At 37.0% G+C, this 19,692-nt stretch overlaps 1 protein-coding gene across 2 annotated transcripts in view; it reads left to right on the plus strand.

Annotated features, from left to right (window-relative positions):
* The window catches only part of ST13 (ST13 Hsp70 interacting protein), a 29,024-nt gene that overhangs the window by 3,450 nt on the left and 5,882 nt on the right, over positions 1 to 19,692 (plus strand). Inside the window, exons 2-7 of one of the 2 annotated variants that reach the window (XM_021687710.1) lie at positions 2,284 to 2,341; positions 4,777 to 4,852; positions 6,654 to 6,724; positions 11,109 to 11,175; positions 17,000 to 17,084; positions 17,222 to 17,332. In XM_021687710.1, coding sequence (XP_021543385.1) covers positions 2,284 to 2,341; positions 4,777 to 4,852; positions 6,654 to 6,724; positions 11,109 to 11,175; positions 17,000 to 17,084; positions 17,222 to 17,332 — 468 coding nt within the window. The remainder of the gene's footprint in view (positions 1 to 2,283; positions 2,342 to 4,776; positions 4,853 to 6,653; positions 6,725 to 11,108; positions 11,176 to 16,999; positions 17,085 to 17,221; positions 17,333 to 19,692) is intronic. The other variant, XM_044915786.1, reaches the window with a different exon arrangement.

The raw sequence follows: 19,692 nt of genomic DNA on the forward strand, positions 1-19,692 counted from the left end.
TTAAAAAGATTTTATTTAGTGAGAGAGCAAGAGCATGAGCTCTTGCGAGCAAGTGGGGTGAGGGGTAGAGGGAGAGGGAAAGAGAATCTCAAGCAGACTCCAAGCTCAGCGCAGAGCCGGGGGTTTGATCCCACAACCCCGAGATCACGACCTGAGCTGAAACACTGGATGCTTAACCGACTAAGCCACCCAGGCACCCCTAGCATAATACATTTCTTGGTAAGACTGTCCCTTCCCAAAGTTTTAACATAAGTTAGACTGTTAGGGCTGTGTCCTGAAAGTTGCATTTTGAAACTTAGGAAAAACACAGCTTAAGAAGCCCTGTGTTTTCATTAAAATTTAACTGCAAAGAACTATTGTTTGATTACTTTTTTTTTTTTAAGATTTTATTTATTTATTTGACAGAAAGAGACACAGTGAGAGAGGGAACACAAGCAGGGGGAGTGAGAGAAGGAGAATCAGGCTTCCCGCTGAGCAGGGAGCCCGATGCTATGCAGGGCTTGATCCCAGAATGCTGGGATCATGATCTGAGCCAAAGACAGACATTTAACGACTGAGCCACCCAGGCACCCCTAATGTTTGATTACTCTTTTGAAAAGTAGTTTTTCTGTAGATTAGAATTTTAAAGAATTTTGTTTACATGCCTGTTTCTTATTAAATCATTTTACTTTGCTGAATTACAAACTAAGAATTAAAAAAATTCTTTTTCATGTGGGAACCATTTTTCTTTATTAAAAGTACTGAGTAAGTAAAGATTTTTCTGTAACTGTCACATTAAACTGAATGGGGAAAGTGTGCACATTTTTCTTGATTGGTGCTTAACAAGAAATTCCAAACTTTGTCTGTTATTGCATTTGCTGTTTTAGATTTTATAGTTTTGCTTCATGTTGGCTTCATTTTGTAAGTGAAAAGGCAAGCCACAGGGTGGGAGAAGATCTTTGCAACACATAAAACTGACAGAAGGCTTGTATGCAGAGTATACAAAGAATACCTACAGATAAGTATTACAGATAATCTAACAGAAAGCTGGATGAGAGTTGAACTTTACACAAAAGGCTATTCAGAGGGCCAATAAATAAATGAGAAGGGACTAAACTACCATGAGATACTACTATACATCTATCAAAATGGCTAAATATTTAAAAGATGGACAATAGGTAAATGTTGGCCGAGGTGTGGACCAACTGCATTTTTAAAAAAAATTATTAGAATTCTTAATGCACCACTAATACAAGCGTAAATTGGTAAAAGAACCTTGAAGAACCAAATCCATTTCCCATTTGGAAACCAGTATCCATTTAAATCCAACATACGCATACTTTGTGTCCAGAAACTCCGTCTACCTGAAAGGAATGTAAACATGGATATAACTCTGGTTACAAAGAATCAATACCTAAGGGTGTTTTGAAGTAGATTCCTTTGTTTTCTAAGTGAATCTCTCTCTTTTTTACATAAAAGTTAATGCCTTTTTTTTTTTCTTTTTCTTTTTTTAAGGCAAATTTTAGTTAAGTCCTTGTGACTTCCAGTTTTCACTATCGTGGAGGAGTGCCCTTAATCCATTGAACATTTTAGTCGCTGGACTGCTGCTGCATGGGGCCCATATACTTCAGGGTCTGGCCCAAATGGAGCGTATAGCACTAATTCTTCATAGTCTTTTTTACTCCTTGTTTTTAAGTTATTTGTTTTTAATTCATGGTATTGTCATGGAATGTTTGGGAAAGGACTTACAAGGCCAAGGGGAAGTATTAATGGGTGGATTGTAGAAGGGATAAGGAGAAAATATATATTGTGAGGGGCATATGAAATATAAACTGAAAGAGTATTTGTAGGTCCTAGTCAGAGGAAACAAACATTTTGAATTATTATACTATGACTTCATAATTATTTCATAAACTGATTATTTTAATTTAAGTGAGCGCTTACTAAAGTTGAGGTTTTGGATTCAGTATACCTACTGAATTCTAACTTGTACAAATGATTTTGTTATTGCATGTTTTTCTGCCTCTTCCTTTGGGTATGGGCACAGAGAAGCTACATAATTAATGTTTATTAGGCTTATTGAGGCAAGGAAAGGATTAGATTTTCATTAACTAGTAAAAAAAATAATAATAATTTTAAGCTGAAAAAACCTAATACTGAAGCATTCAAATTAATTGAGTTTACTCTTAAAGGTTTGAGAAAGTAACCATCTAAATATCTTTTTTTTCCAGTGTAAGTAAATGTTGCTTTGCTCAATGAATTTTAATTTTCTAAACAAATATCTTTTTTCTCATCTTCCTCAAGCATGGGGGGTAAAATACCACCTGCCACTCATAAAACTAAATCAGAAGACAATATCAAGGTAAGTTATGAATTTCATGTGTATGTTTAGTGATAAAGTACTGTAAGGTTTTTAAAGTGCTGTTCTCAAATTGCCGTTCCTGATTTCCCCAGGATCACTTGGAAATAAGATCTTTGTAAAATTTCTGTTTGGACATAGAGTATCTGGAATCTCATTTAACACTGAGAATTTGGGGTTGAATGTTCACTGTGTTTGAGAACAAAAGCTTGTGTGTGTTACATGCATGACCTGTGGGTGGTAAGCTCTGTGACTTGTGTGCGTTATGTAGTCTTCATCATCATTGCATCTTTAGCACCTGGCACAGCGTTTTATGCATGGTAGGTACTCGATTAAAATTTGCGAAGTAAATGAAAAATAGTCCAAATCAAAGTTTCTCTACCATATCACCTGAGGGTTATTTCAGAGTATGAGTCAGCATATTTGCCAAAAAAAAAAAGATGCCAAAAGATTAGGAGGAGCTTACCAGTAGCTGAAGTTTAGAGATGGGGGTGGGTGTACCCTTAAGAATGCTTCCTTCAAGAGAAGAGCAGGGTAGAGGGAACAAAAAAAACTTTGGGTGGTTCGTGAGAAAGAAAGCAGAAAAGAGCCCACTACACTCCTTTAAAGTGGGCAGGAGGGGTGCCTGGGTGGCTCAGTCACTAAGCGTCTGCCTTCGCCTCAGGTCATGATCCCAGGGTCCTGGGATCGAGCCCCGCATTGGGTTCCCTGCTCGGCGGGAAGCCTGCTTCTCCCTCTCCCACTCCCCCTGCTTGTGTTCCCTTTCTCACTGTGTCTGTCTCTGTCAACGAAATAAATAAAATCTTTTAAAAAAATAAAGTGGGCAGGAAACCAGCCCTAACAATGGACAGAGGTGGGGGTTAATGCCAAGCCAAGCTTCCTAGCTCTCCCAGCACTCATTTTAATTTCATTTTTATTTTAATTTCCGATCCTCCTCCAAAAACCCTTCCCATTCTTTTTTTCTTTCCTCTTTTTTCCTTTCTTCCTTTCCTCCTTCCCTCCCTCCCTTCCTTCCTTCAAAAAAAATGCTTCCTTCAGAATTCTTATTTCTCCTATTTTGTGTTTTCATGCCTAAAATATTTTTCCCCAAGTTTACTTCTTTCCTTCCTTTCTTTTTTTAGAGAGAGAACACGAGGGGTGGGGGAACAGAGAGAGAGAGAATCTTAAGCAGACTCCGAGCTGAGCATAGAGCCCTACATGGGGCTGAATCTCCCAACCCTGCAATCATGACCTGAGCCAACCATGCGCTTCTCCCTAAGTTTTCTGGTTAGCGGTCTTAAATTGATAAGAAAATTTACTGTTTTATTTTTTAGAACCTTAAACAAGGTTTATCTATCTGGATATGAAATCAGAAGTTCTGTCTTTGAACAAGTGAAGTGAGAGAAGTTAAACAAAAGCCCCAAAAGTAGTTATTTTAGAGGAGTCATTCGTCAGAGTTACTAGTTCCTGATAGGATACTTTGATAGGATACCTAGACAGGATATTTTGCTATATGGTAAACATGTATGAAGACAAAATTATATTTAATCTATGTCTCTGCTAAAATATTTTTGTAAGAAAACATTCTGATTTGGAATTACATGCTAAAGCATCTGACACCTTGCACATGGTAGGGTCTCAACATATATTTTGTAATGAGGTAGGGTTTTGAACCTAATTTTTAAGAATTACAAAAAGAAGCGACCTAATTCACTGGTTGTATAATATATACTAATACAGTTAAATGAATAGATGGGGGTGTGCTGGTTGTGATATATTCTTTATGAAACACAGCATTGTGAAATGGAAAGGTCAAAGTGCAGAATTGTCTTATCTATGCGTTGAGAATATCTAATGGGATATACCAGAAACCACACTGGTTACTTATAGGATGGGAAGGAAATTTGGTTTTCATCATGTGTACCTTGAAATTCTTTGAATTCTCATCATTTATGTATTATAGTTCCATTGTTTCATATTTGAAATTTCAAACTCAAAACCCTTGAAAATGTAAAGATTTTTTAGTGTATTTGTTTGACAGTAAAGCATAATCTGAACAGATGTGAGGCTATTTATAGTTTGTATCCCACTAAGAATGCTCAGACTTTATTTTGCAGAAATAGTATTTGTTGATTATGGAGAGTTGTGGACCACAGTGCCTGTTGAGGGTGCAACATAAGTATGGATTATGCATTTGTATTAGGTTCCTACAATCCAGCATTTTTTAAATTCTAAAACTTGTTTAAAAGGTTTGGAGGAGGGATTTTACCTATTCTTACTTTAAAAAGAGAAATGAAAACAAAACTAAAACAAGTTTACCAAAATAGTGTAAGAAAGGAGGGTATATTAACAACTGAAATACAATGTATGTGAACAGTTTATATATGTTTTTATAAATTAGTATATATATTGGGCGTGTTACTAAATACTGAAAGCATTGTTTGCCTTCCCTTTGCTAGGAAGAAAAAACAGATAGTAAGAAGGCGGAGGAAAACATAAAGACAGACGAACCATCAAGTGAGGAAAGTGATCTAGGTGAGGAGATTGTGTAGTTAGTTTGTATTTGATAATCTCATGATGAGATCCTGTGCCGATTTTTACTAAATTGACTAAATCAAGGCTAATAGAAATGTAATGTAGCTGAGCTACATATGAAACATAAAATTTTCTGGTAGCCACGTTTAAGAAATTTAAAAATTAAACAGATGAAATTAACTTAACATATCTAAACTATCTAAAATACTAACATTTCAACGTGTAATCAATATGGAAAAATTATTAGTGAGATCTTTTCTTTTTTTTCATACTAAGTCTTCAAAATCCAGAGTGTATTTTATACTTACAGCACATTTCAATGCAGATGTTAGATGTTATATTTTTGTGGAAATATTTGCTGTATATGCAGACTTAATGAAATTTGTAGTTGGGTAACATACCCAAGTTGTTGTAAATATATGTAAAAGTTTTCCAATAACTGAATCAAGTACCAGAAAATTATTCTGTTACTACTTGCACCCACATTGATTAAACTTGTTCATTTTAGAAGAAATGATACGCCATGAGTTTTGTTTTTTTTGTTTGGGAGTTTTTTTAGGCTGCAAACTGACAAAAATCTTTTCCTAAATTTGAAAGTCCTTTGAGACTATAAATATATATCCCAGTTATTAAATGGGCAGTCTCTTAATTCATAGACTCTGTCTAAAAGCTAAAGAAATGTAATTTTTCGAATTTTGAATCAATTGATCTTTGATACTGTTAGAAAGGACTTCTTGTTTGCGGGCTTAATTGATCTTTCATTTTTTGTAAAATACCTTTTTCAGTCTTACTATTTTCCAACAATTTCCATAACTATGATAATGACTTACCATCTCTTCATCCAAAAGCATTTTCTTTTTTGTATATGAATTAAGCTGTTTTATAGTTAGACAAAGGTACAAATTCAGTTCCTAGTAAAAGTTGATGAAAATTTTTTTGTTCGATGACAATTTGAATTTCAGGTAGCTAATTTCAGTTTCATTCTTTTGTTTGTTTTTTTTTTTTTAAGTTTATTTATTTAATCTCCATACCCAATGTGGGTCTTGAACTCACAACCCTGAGATCAAGAGTCACATGCTCTTCTGACTGAGCCAGCCAGCTGCCCCTCAAGATTCATTCTTTTTTGACTGTCAGCGTTAAACATTAAATTCACTGTTTGCTAAAAATGTCTCTTAATATTATCTATTATTTTGAAAAGTTTTTTATATTGAACAGTTATTATGTTTTCCTTTACTGTAGCAAATTACAGTTGTCTGTCATGAAATTTATGACTTCTGTCTCTTTCTAGTTTCTTTCTTTGCTGTTTTGGTTATAGTGCTAGCTTTTGATTTAGAGTCTGCCTCAGCATTGTGCTTTATCCTAAAATTTATCTGTAAAAAAAAAAAAATTTTTTTTATTACGATTTACATCATCACTCTAACTTGTGCTATCTGCATAAAATATTTTTGAAAACATTACATTGATGTGTAGAATAAAATATTTGAATCATTTTGCTGACACTGACTAAATCAGTGGTGTCTCTGTGTAGTACTAGAAACTGCACTTGCCAACATTCCCACTACAAAACAGTGATAAATATCCTAGATGATGCAACCGTTGAAATATAATCTTTACAAAAGAATAAAGTAGTATTTAATGGGGAAATATTTTACAGTGCATCAGTTTAAATAAATTAACATAAAGTAAAATACTTAGGTTAGTTGGAGTGGCCATAGTTCATTAGTTTTTAAGAGTCTTATGCAACTAGTGGCTGCTGTATGGGACAGCACAGGTCTTATGGTCATTTTCTTAATTTTGGCAGAAATTGACAATGAAGGTGTGATTGAACCAGATACTGATGCCCCTCAAGAAATGGGAGATGAAAATGTAGAGGTAAGTTCAGTGGCTTATTTTCTGCTTGTTGTAAGGATTGTGAAGGTCCCACCTATTGCAATGATTTTATGACATAATTCTGCCAGGAAAAGACCATACTAAATCTTTCTCTGACTTAAGGTATTTAGGAAAGCAATTTTATTTTACTACTTAAAATATTTGTGAAAATACCCGTTATTTTCTTTTTTCTTTTTTAAGATTTTATTTCTTTATTTGACAGAGAGAGAGACGCAGTGAGAAAGGGAACACAAGCAGGGGGAATGGGAGAGGGAGAAGCAGGCTTCCCGCGGAGCAGGGAGCCCGATGCGGGGCTCCATCCCAGGACCCTGGGATCATGACCTGAGCCGAAGGCAGACGCTTAACGACTGAGCCACCCAGGCGCCCCAATACCCGTTATTTTCAATCATACTCTAATTGTTACTTTCTGTTTACCTGCTTTTTCAATTTGCATCTGTTTTGACTACTCTTTAGACTACAGAGTTCACCTAACATTTATATTTAGAAATGAAATTGCTTATTAATGGGATATCTAATATCCCATTGTTTTCCAAAATGGTTTTGTCACATTGGGTACAGTTTTACCCTTAAGGTAGTAAGAATTGGTTCTTGGGAGAGGGCTTGCAAAAAAACTTAGATATTACAGTGGTTAGTGGTCTTCCAGAGGTTCATAACATATATGCAATGTATCTGTGTGGTATTAAAATGGAATGGGGGAGTATTAAAAAATGTCTCAAATGGCTCTTTGGGAGTTGATAGTGAACAAAGGCTTGAGAAACACTGAAACAGTGTAGTAGTGGTTTAGAAGCTTGGTCCATGTCCTCACCAACACTTGATACTATCAGATTTCATCTTTGCCAGGCTTATTGTGTGAAATGGTATGCCCTTCTGGCTTTTAATTTGCGTTTTTCCAATTTCTAATAAAGTTGAGCATATTCTGATGTCTATTGGTCCTTCACAGGTATTTGTGAAGTCCTATTGTGACTTTTCCCATTTTTCTTCTGGGTCGTCTTTTTTCTCACTGATTTATAGTTCATTTTATGTTCTAGAGACTAACAATTTGTCATTTATATGTACTTCACATATTTTCTGCTAAGTTTGTGGCTTGTCTTCACTTTATGTTGTCTTAATAAACAGTCTTTTAGTACAGTTAAATAGATTATTCTTTTATATATTACACTTTGTTATTTCAAGGTTATAAGTGCTGTAATAAATCATTTTTTCATTCTGAAAATTTTATGTGTTAACCTTTTCACTTTTAATCTACCTGGCAGCACTATTAAAGGAATTCCTTTCCTCACCAATGCCAAAATACACTGTTTCCATATATGTGTGGGTCAGTTCTGGTGTTGTGTTCTCCTTGTCTAATTTTTTTCCATGTGCTTATAACACATTGTCTTACTTGGCTTTATATTAAGTCTTGTTATCTGGTAGGGGGACTCCCAACAATTTAGGAGTATTTTGGCTGCTTTGTTGGCCTTTGTTTTTCCATATAAATTTTAGAATAGTATCAATTCTCTCCGCCCTCAGTTAGAAGTGCATTAAATTTAAAACCAAGTTAGGGAGAGGATATAGCTCACTGTTGTGATTAACTACCCATGAATATACATATCTGTCTAATTTTTAGGTCTTTTCTGATGTTTTTAGATAATTTATTAGCATTTTCTCCATAAAGGTCATGTGCATCTTTAAGAACAAATATAGGTACTTTTTCTCACTGTTTGTGAAAGGAATTTTTAAAAATTATGTATTGATGATGCTGTATCACTTTGACTTGTCTAGGCTTATAACACTGTATTTGTGCTACTTGGGATATATTGGGCATTTTAAATTCTAGGGTTAACTTTCTTTACCTCTGGAACATTTTCATCTAGTATCTTTCAAATATTTCCTCTTCCCCATTCTCTCTACTGTCATTCTGGAGTCCTGATTAGATATGTATTAGATTTTTTTCACTATTAAATTCTGTTTCTTTCTTTTTATTTTTTTTAAAGGTTTTATTTATTTAATTGACAGACAGTGAGAGAGGGAACACAAGCAGGGGGAGTGGGAGAGGGAGAAGCAGGCTCCCCACAGAGCAGAGAGCCCGAAGTGGGGTTCCATCCTAGGATCCTGGGATCATGACCTGAGCCGAAGGCAGACGCTTAACTGAGCCACCCAGGCGCCCCTTAAATTCTGTTTTCTTTGTCACTGCCGAATTATGTATGCTTTCAGTCATTTGGCTGTTAATGTTTGAATTTGAATGCTTATGTTTTTCATCTTTATGTCTTGGCTTTGATTCATTTTAAAGTATACTTGGTTATTTATAAGTCTCTTTTTCAGAACTTGCCTTTATTCTCTTAAACATATTATAAACTTTGTCAAACTCTTCCTGGTTTTATTCTTTTATTTTTCCTGACTCTTGCTCATTGAGGGAGGTGCCTTGTTTACTTGTGGATGGTATGTCTATGTGTGTCTGTGTGTATTTTGACTGCGCGCATGTGTATGTGTGTGTGTTGGAATTTTGACCATGAGTTCTTTGATATTTCACCTGGAAAAGTTTTTGAGGCCTGAGTAGAAGGTGTATTCCTCCAAAGAGGAAAGTGTTTGCTTACATCGAGACTCTTGAGTTGGAGCTACCAAGTCAAGGACCACTTTAAATCTCAGCTTGGTTTTTTTTGTTGTTTGTGTAACTATACAAGTAATGGGAATTCCACTGGAAAGCCTGGCTTATCATTATGAGTTTACAGGAGAATTTTTTTTTTCTTCTTTTTGCTACTTGGCTATACCTTTCTTTGGGACAGGTTTATTTTTGGTTTGCTATTATGCTTGCAGGTATAGGCATTGGGGATTCCAGATTGATTGGAGGGTGTCGATTAGACAACATGCATTCCCTTCTAGACTTTCTTTCATGTGTCCTGCACTACATTTGAAAACAATTGCGAGGTCACCAGGTTTGACACCTGCTGAAAGGATGAAAGCAGATGGAGCATTCGGCTCCCATACTGGATTTCAAGTCTTCTTTTAATCTTGTTCTTTGAGGATTTTTCAACATTCTTAGGTCAAAGATGGCTTTTATACACTTACTCAGGGCATCATGTGTAACATACTGCCACAAACTGAAGTTGTCTTTTTTTTTTTTTCTCCCAATTTGGCTTTGTTACGATGTCTTACTATCTGGTAAAGTGTGTCTTTGTTGTTTTCTTCTTTTTGTTTTCAAAAGATTTTAAAATTTTTGTGGGAATTACTTCAAATTTATTGAGTAACTTGGGGTTAGGTTGAAGTATTCAAAAAAATTTTCCATGAACATAGTATACATCTTGTGTTCTTTCGTAGAATTTTACTTTTGTTCCCCCTTTGAAAGTCTTTTTTTTCTTTTTTTTTTTAAGATTTTATTTATTTATTTGACAGAGACAGCGAGAGAGGGAACACAAGCAGGGGGAGTGGGAGAGGGAGAAGCAGGCTTCCCACCGAGCAGGGAGCCCGACGAGGGGCTCAATCCCAGAACCCTGGGATCATGACCCCAGCCGAAGGCAGATGCTTAACGACTGAGCCACTCAGGCGTGCCCCCGCCCCCCCCCGAAAGTCTTAACATGTTCTTAGAATGGTATCTTGTTCTGTCCTATTTTGTAACTGATTTTTGCTGATGTGGAGGAACTCTGGATTTTTATGTTGTTTCTGTGTTTCTGAGGACTATTGAATTGTTTTGGTAGCTCAAATAGCCTGTGATGTCTTGAGTTTTCTAGGTAAACTTGAAGACAGCTTGGTATTTCCTTTCAATTCTTAAACCTGTCAAGTTATTTTCTTAATGAATTAGCCAGCACCAGTAATATTTTACACAGTGGTTGGTGATAGAGTAGATCTTTTTGCCTTTTGTTAAACTATCTTAACTTTCTGTTTAGGTGGGATGTTTGCTGTAAGTTTTTGTTACTAATCTTTGTACTGTCAGCATCTTGTACAGTGTTCTGTACAGTATAGGTACTCAGTAGTATGTTTGTTGGAACAAAAGAATGAGACATTTCATTTAAGTCTAACAGGAACTAGCTTTAGTTACATCTTTACGAGCAGATTGAGTTTTAGGATTTGTGAAAAACTAGAAAGGAGTTGGTGGGACAGGAGCAGGAACATCCTGCTAAGATTGGTTGGGATGGAGGGAAGCAATGGTCATGTCTAAAGTAAAGGGTAGGGAGTGAAATTTATTGTTTATATTGTTTATATGAAAGATTAAAGTTCATCCTGTGTAATTTCTTACTAATCACTTACCATAGTTATCCTCTTGCTCCCTGGAGACTAGAGAAGAATGAATGAAAATGGGGGTTGTGTCTACCCCATCCCTAAGAAAGCCCAAGCTGCTTCCTTCTCTTTGCTTTCTCTGTTACTTCTAAGTTGACCTACAATTTCCCCCTAGATAACCGAGGAAATGATGGATCAGGCAAATGATAAAAAAGTGGCTGCCATTGATGCCCTAAATGATGGTGAGTGATTTTTTTTTTCCCTCTTTGCTATATTTCTGTGGTAGTCTGAATATTCTCTTTTTCCCTGCAGCAACTGTTAAATAGTGGGAAAGTGGAAGGGAACTTATATTAAGTATCTTAAGCTGGAGAAGAAATCGTCTTGTTCTCTACCCACCCATTCCCCCCTTGAAAAAGAGGCTGAAATCACTCAGGTATTAATTACCTTGCCTCAGGGCACGGACACATCCTGATGTGACTGAAAGACTCCTTTCCTGACTAATCCTGGTGTTTGTCCACTCAGGAGAGGCTTTAAGATGTGAATGTTTTTCAAAAAAAGTAGTAGTATTAGAACAGTGGCTCTTAACCTTGTATATAGCAACACCCTTGACAAATGATGTCCGTTGGCATAATGTTCTTGTTCTAATCTTTATGTGTTAGACCCTCTTCAAAAGATCCTTTCAAAGTGGGAGAATGCTGGTAATATAGTAAGCATAATATTTAATCAGTTAAAATTTGTGAGAACAAATCATTTCTTAGCTTGGGTAGTATGCAGACCCCTTCATAGCTTTGTGGTAGTGTGTCACACAATGCCATTGTGGGAGAGCTGCTGCTGTCTAATGCTGATATGCATTTGGACTTCATCCGTAGACTTAGAAGATGACTAAAGTTTTAGAAAGTTCAGTATTGATTGCTGTTCCAAGTTGGCAAATAATACTTGCTTTCTTTTTTTGTAATCTTATCACCTTCTTAGTTTAGGTCATTATCACATGTTTATGCCATTGCATTGGCCTTAATAGTTTGCCTATCTGAAATGTCTATTTCTTTTATTGCTTTCTATTCACTGCCTCTAGATTATTCTTTCTTAGAACCGCTTTTTATTTTCACACATTCCCTTGCTTATAACTCTGACTAGCTTTTTGCATACTTTTTGAAGATGTTCATCGTAGTGTTAGACCTGCTAGAGTCTGAAACCATGTATTGCCTTCCCAGCCTTGTTCTCTTCTTTTGAATATTAACCTTCCATTACAGCCAGACCTCGCCGTTCTAGAATTTTCCTATACTTCTGTGCTCTGCTGCTTCTTTCTAAAGCTCTTCTTCACCTATTTCAGCTTTTAATTCATACCCATCAATTGATCCCAGCTACTTCTCTTCCTGGCCATTCTTTTCCCACACTTATCTTTTAATTTTACTACCACCTAAGATTTCTGTTTATCCAGCATTTATTTTGTGGCTGCTACCTACCTGACAGTTTTATTATATGTGCATTATTTTATTAAAATCTCATACTACTCCCATTTCACAGGTTAATGAATAATTTGAGGGATCAGAAGGGCTTTGACTTGTGCAGGATCTCACTGTGCCAAAATATCAACTAATTGTTTTTGTCACTTATTTTGGCATATTCTTATATTTTTTAAATTTGTTTTATTTATTGCCTAGCAATTTTTAAGGAAAATGAAGCTGTTGCCGCCATCTAAAAAGTCACGTTCTTGTTTTTTCCACATTTCTTTCTAAGCTGTGTTCATGTATAAATTTAACCCTGTTCTAATTTTATTTTATTAAAGGTTGATTAACTTATTTGAGAGAGAGACATCACTGATTAACTTATTTGAGAGAAACAGCACGAGTAGGAGGGGCAGAGGGAGAGGGAGAGAGAAGCTCAAGTGAACTCCACACTGAGCATGGAGCCTGACTCTGGCCTTGATCCTGGGACCCTGAGATCATGAGCTGAACCGAAATCAAGAGTTGACACTTTTAATTGACTGTGCCACCCAGGCGCCCCTAACCTAGTTCTAATTTTAGAATAAGTGCAATTTTATAGTATATCCTAGAGGGATAAAACATCAGTATTCTAAGCCAGGGATTGTAGATTCAGGCCCTACCTGGGGTTGGAGGGGCAGAAATATAATTAAATACTGAACTTTGGAAGCCAAAGTGCCTGGGTTTGAATCCCAGCTCTGGCAGTTACCAGCTAGATAAACTTAGAGAAGTTATTCTTTGTCTCTGCTTCTGTTTCCTCCTCCTTTTTTTTAATGATTTTTTAAAAGATTTTTATTATTACTTATTTGAGAGAGAGTGTGTGAGCAGGGGGAGGGGCAGAGAGGGAGAGAGAGAGAGAATCTCAAGCGGACTCCATGCTGAGTGAGGAGCTTGATCTCATGACCCTGAGATCATGAGCTGAGCCAAAACCAAGAGTTGGATGCTTAACTGACTGAGCCACCCAGGCACCCCTGTTTCCTCCTTTGTAAGATAAGGATAATGTACCTACCTAGTATATTGAGTCATGAGGGATAAATGAATAAGTATGTGTAATGTGCCTAGAATAGTATCTGCCATCGTTATTATTAAGGTCCTGGTATTACTAAAATGTCAATAGTCGTAATTTAAGTAAGACCTTAGTAAGTATTTTTAGCTGTCACGTTATTAGTAACATTATTATGCTAAACAAAACAGACCAAGTTCTTTACCTCATCGACCTCATATATTACTGGGGAACAAAACCAAATTCATAATTTAATATTAGGTGGTAATAAGTGCATGAAGAAAAACAGAGCTGAGTAAAAGAATAGTCAGTGATGGAAGCTCTATTTTGCAAAGGGTGGTCAGAAAAGCATATGATGAAGTGAAATGTGCAAGCCATGTGAGGGAAGAGCCTTTGAGACAGAGGGAAGAACAAGTACAGAGGCTAACTGGGGGAGCATATGAGATGAATACATATTCAGGGAATAGCAGAAAGGCCTTGTAGCTGGAGTGTGGTGAGTGAAGGGGTAAGAGTGGTAGAATTGAGGTCAGAGAAACTCTTCAGAGTAGGAGATACGTGGTGGGAAGGTGGTGAGAAGGATAGATCACTAAAGATCTGTAGTAGATGTACAAGATCACTTGTAGACCATACTAAGACTGAAAATTTTGACCTTAAGGATGATGGGAAGCCACTGAGGTGGTGGTGGTGTGGGGTGTTTTTTGTTCTGTTTTTGTATAGGAAAGCTTCATCATGAGATGCATTTACTTTTGAAAAGGATTATTTTTGCTATTTTCTGTAGATCAAATTCTAAGGGCAAATAAGGGTATGTTCATTACAGAAGCAGCCAAAACATGAGTTGATGTGCTAGAGATATACTTAATAAAATGCCTGAAAGGAAAAATAGGGGAGCAGGGAGAGCCAGAGGAGTCTGGAAGTCATGTAGACAGTCATGTAGGTCTTTACCCCCTGTATAGGAGAAGTCTTCAACTATTGGTGTGTTTCTAAAAAGTCACAACAAGCCGAGTTGCCCGCTAGAGGATTTAACATGTCTCACGATAATGGACCAGTCTTGGTATCCTTGCTGTACTTAGTCATTAACTGGGAGCAGCTTATGAAGTGTATCCTTGAGCACAGAACGTGGGTTTCCCAGTCAGTTAGGTTCTACCCCAGGAGATCTAGGATGCATTTTCATGATCCTACAGAGGGAATGCAAGAAATTGAGTCCAGGTGGCTAACAATCATGGCCTGGATTAGGGCAAAGGTTCCCAGACTTTTCTGTTTATAGTGCTTTTACTATCTTGATTTTTTTTTTTTTTTTAACAGAACTTTTAAGCCAAACGAAAGGCATAAGGGTTTCATTGATAATGTAGTTAGGTCCAAACAATTTAATAAGTGTGTTGTAACAAGTTAGTGATTGGAAAATAATACACACAATTGAAAGAATATATTTAATCTTATTCTTAAATAACCATATTTATTTTCTAATAAGACGTGTATATATGTTGGGCACTAAACAACTTCTCAAATCTTGGCGTCATATTGGACACTGCCGCCCTCGTTTCCTGTTCCACAATCTGTTTTTCTGCAGTTCTTGATTTTTTTTTTTTATCATAACAACCAGTAGAAACAGTTTTTCAAAGATACTATCAAAAGGAATGTAGTGGTGCAGTGTTGAAGCTGTGAACTATATCAAGTGAGTAGTTCATGCAGTGCTAACAAACTGTCCTTGGTGTGGAAACGTCAGGACTGGGGTGAGGAGTGGCTAGATTCTTTTTTTTTTTAATATAGATTGATTTATTTGGGGGGGGGCGCGCGAGGGAGAGGGGGAGAAAGAATCTCAAGCAGATTCCCCGCTGAGCGTGGAGCTCAGCCATGGGGCTCGACCTTACGACCCTGAGATCATGACCTGACCCGAATCAAGAGTCGGATGCTTAACCAACTGAGCCACCCAGGCGCCCCAGGAGTGGTTAGATTCTAGGTATATTTTGAAAGTAGAGAGAAAAGGATTTAGGTTTTAGATTGGGGAGTTGAGAATGACTCCAAGATTTGGGCATTGAGGTAGATCAGGAGTTAGCCAAATTACAGCTTCCTGTTTTTGTAAAAATGTAATGGAACATAGTTACACCCATTTGTTCATGTGTTGTTTGTGGCTTCCCCACTACAGTAGTAGAGTTGAATGGTTACGATTGGTATGGTCTGCAAAGCCTAAAATAATTCTTATGTGGCCCTTTCCAGAAAAGTTTACTGACCTCTAAACTAGATTGAATGGAAGAGCCATTTATTTGGTAATATAAGGTTGAGAAATAGATTTTAGAGATGGGATTGGAATTAAGAGTTCAGTTTTGAACATGGTAGGTGTGAACTGCTTATTAGACATCCAAGTGCAATAATTTGTAACATCTGTAGTAGTACTTAATAAGACTCAACATTCTTCTGCATTGTTTTATGAGTTCTGTTAAGGTCCTTTACAGATTGATAGCTGGGTAAATGTATTTTCCAAAGTGAACTGTGACATTTACTTTAAAATTCTGCTTGTCTTGTTGTCCTTCCCCCTCCCCCACTGTGTTTCCTGTGTCCAGGAATTAGATTTCATGCAAAGAACTATTTTTTTTTTTTAAGATTTTATTTATTTATTTTGACAGAGACACAGCGAGAGAAGGGAACACAAACAGGAGAGTGGGGGAGGGAGAAGCAGGCTCCCCACTGAGCAGGGAGCCTGGTGCGGGGCTCGATCCCAGGACCCTGGGATCATGACCTGAGCTGAAGGCAGACGCTTAACGACTGAGCCACCCAGGCGCCCCTTTGCAAAGAACTATTCTAATTGTATAGTATGCTTAATTTGTTCAGTGACTTCACTGAAGGCACTAATACACAAAGAAGCTAACTGTGAGAATAGAATACAATGAATGAATTTAAAATGGGGGTTATGGGCTTCTTACGAATTCTAGTTTTTCTTGAATCTTATACCATTCCTGTGAATTCAAATAGTAATTTTTTTAATCAACCCTGTAAATTTAGTATGAGTATTTTTTCCTTTATAAGTTTAATTTTATCCTTTTAACTTAATGGATAAAAGAGAATTAATGGACTAAAATTGATTATCCTTTACTTTATCCTTTTGTTTTTTCTTAACTAAAAAAATCTTGAGTTCTAAGAATGTGGTATTCTACTGTTAGGGAATTATGTATCCAAAAATTGTCTCTGTCTTGAGTGATTTATCGTATAGGTGTGGTAAGACTTGCTTTAAAGAGCCGTTTTTGTTTTTTGTTTTTTTTAAGATTTATTTATTTAGGGAGTGAGTGGGGGGAGGGGCTGAGGGAGAGGGAGAGAGAGAATCTCAGATAGACTCCGAGCTAAGTGTGGAGCCTGGCGGAGGGCTCGATCTCACAACCCTGAGATCATGACCTGAGCTGAAATCAAGAGTCAGATGCTTAACCGACTGAGCCAACCAGGCGTCCCCGAAGAGCCGTTTTTGTATATTAATTTAGAAATTAGTCTTTTTTTATTGGACTAAAAGAAGAATGTGGAAGATTAATAGGATAAAGGATCAACAATTTTTGTTAATATTTTTTATTCTTTATTTTTCAACTTGTTTTACTTCAGGTGAACTACAGAAAGCCATTGACTTGTTCACAGATGCCATCAAACTGAATCCTCGCTTGGCCATTCTGTATGCCAAGAGAGCCAGGTGAGAACTGTAAGCAAAAAAGAATCCCCTAGTGAAGAATTTCTGCTCATTTATTTAAATAGAATTGCTTCTGTGGTGATCCCAAAGGTGTTATTGTTTGAAATGAATACTTTTTAATATCACACTTATTTTTTTAGTGTCTTCATCAAATTACAGAAGCCAAATGCTGCCATTCGAGACTGTGACAGAGCTATTGAAATAAATCCTGATTCAGCTCAGCCTTATAAGTGGCGAGGGAAAGCACACAGGTAAACAATAGAATTTCATTATTTTCAGAACTTCTGAATTTTAAATCTGATGTTTTAATATGCTTTGAAAAAAAATGAAATTGCTTAAGGATTTAATTTCAAAGTAATACGTGCTTAATATGAAGAATTGAGAGAGTATAAGGAACAAGTAAGAAAATACAAATAAGAAAATAAAAATTCTTTTTATTCCTTCAAAGAAAACCACTATTTAATAGCTTTTGACTACATATAGCCAAATTTAAGGTAAGGATCAAAATTATTTCTAAAAAGAGCATAACCTTACAAATTTTCTCTTAGTTTTAGATTTATTTTTGTGTAACCTACCATTAAACTAGTATAGTACAGAAGAAGGAATTCTGTATTTTCAAACTACTTGAGTTGCTGCTAAGTCACCTGAAAAATCAGAAAAAGGAGACAATAAAGAGGTGAATATATCTTAGGTTAGTCATCATTCCTGGAAGTGAAACTTAATGTTACAAGTGGGTGTTGGTAACTTGAGGATGAGCTGTCCAATGACACTCACGTGTTACATGGATTGGAAAGGTGTACTCCAAGTACGGGTGGAAATGAAGATGGATGTGCTTGGGATAACTGTATTAGGTTACTCAAAAAAAGGAGCTCTAGTGATTATGAAGTCACAAGTCAAAGATAGAGGTGAAAGATTAGCATAAGATATAGTAATGCTCTGGGGGTCATAAAGCTCATGAGCATTGATGTGTGACCCCAGTAGTCTTTGAGCATTTCTTTTGTTGTTGTTTTTTTAATTAATTAATTAGCCTTCTGGTAAAAGATAGCATGAGCTCATCTTGTGTTTTGATTGTCCCAGACTCAGAATTAACCATTTCTCAAAGAAACCAGGGTTCATTTTTGTGAGCATTATATTTACAGAAACTAAAGTTTGACCATTAAATGTGTTCGTTGCCTGTGGAATATCATTACTTCTGTCATTTCAATGAACAGAGTTAGAAAAGACATTTTTTATTTTTTTTTAAAGATTTTATTGAGAGAGAAAGTGAGCAAGCACGAGCAGGGGCTGTAGGGCAGAGAGAGAGGAGAAGCAGACTCCCCGCTAAGCGGGGAGCCTGACGTAGGGCTCCATCTTAGGACCCCAGGATCATGACCTGAGCCAAAGGCAGACGCTTAACTGACTGAGCCACCCAGGTGCCTCAGAAAAAAACATTTTTTAAATAATTATTTTAAGGGGAAAAGTTACGGAATCTTGAGCTTATACTGATATTTTCAAAAAATTCAATATTAACATTTTCCCTTTTGTTTTGCATTTTTAACACTATTCTCCTAGACTCAAAATCTTTATGCATATATATATTTTTTAAAGATTTTAGTTACAATTTATTTGACAGAGAGAGACAACGAGAGAGGGAAACAGCAGGGGGAGTGGGAGAGGTAGAAGCAGGCTTCCCGCTGAGCAGGGAGCCCGACGCGGCGCTCGATCCCAGGACCCTGCGATCACGACCCGAGCCGAAGGCAGATGCTTAACCAACTGAACCACCCAGGCACCCTATCCATAATATATTTACTTGTGTTATTCTGTGATAACATAAAATTGTTTTACAATCCTATCACAATAGTATTCTAAGTAAAGTTGAATGTTTTTATGTTTGTTGCGGCTTTTATCCTTAGAATATATCCCACTTAAGATACACAGTCAAAATACTGTTTTAAAAGTTATGTGACTTTTGGGGTGCCTGGGTGGCTCAGTCAGTTAAACGTCCCAAGTCTTTATTTCTTTTTCTTTTTTTTTTAAGATTTTTCTTTATTTGTGAGAGAGAGAGGACAGGCTAGGAGAAGCGGCAGGCAGAGGGAGAAGCAGACTCCCCACTGAGCAGGGAGCTCGATGCGGGGCTCAGTCCCAGGACCCTGGGATCATGACCCGAGCTGAAGGCAGACACTCAACTGACTGAGCCACGCAGGCGTTCCAAGCGTTCCCAAGTCTTGATTTTGGCTCGGTCATGATTTCACAGTTGTGGGATTGAGCCCCGTGGAGTCTGCTTGGGATTCTCTCTCTCTCGCCCTCTGCCCTTCCCCCTGCTCTCCCACGTGCACTCTCAATAAATAAATAGGTAAGTCTATATATGTATGTATAGGTATAGGTTACCTTTTTTTCTTTCTTTTTTTTTTTTTTTAAAGATTTTATTTATTTATTCATGAGAGACAGAGAGAGAGAGAGACAGAGGCAGAGGGAGAAGCAGGCTCCCCGCGGAGCAGGGAGCCCGATGCGGGGCTCGATCCCAGGACCCCGGGATCATGACCTGAGCCGAAGGCAGACGCTTAACCGACTGAGCCACCCAGGCGCCCCACCTTTTTTTCTATATGCTGTGTGCTCAGTGTGGTAAACAGCG

Source organism: Neomonachus schauinslandi, chromosome 5 (assembly GCF_002201575.2).
Source record: "Neomonachus schauinslandi chromosome 5, ASM220157v2, whole genome shotgun sequence".
Taxonomy (NCBI): Eukaryota; Metazoa; Chordata; class Mammalia; order Carnivora; family Phocidae; genus Neomonachus; species Neomonachus schauinslandi.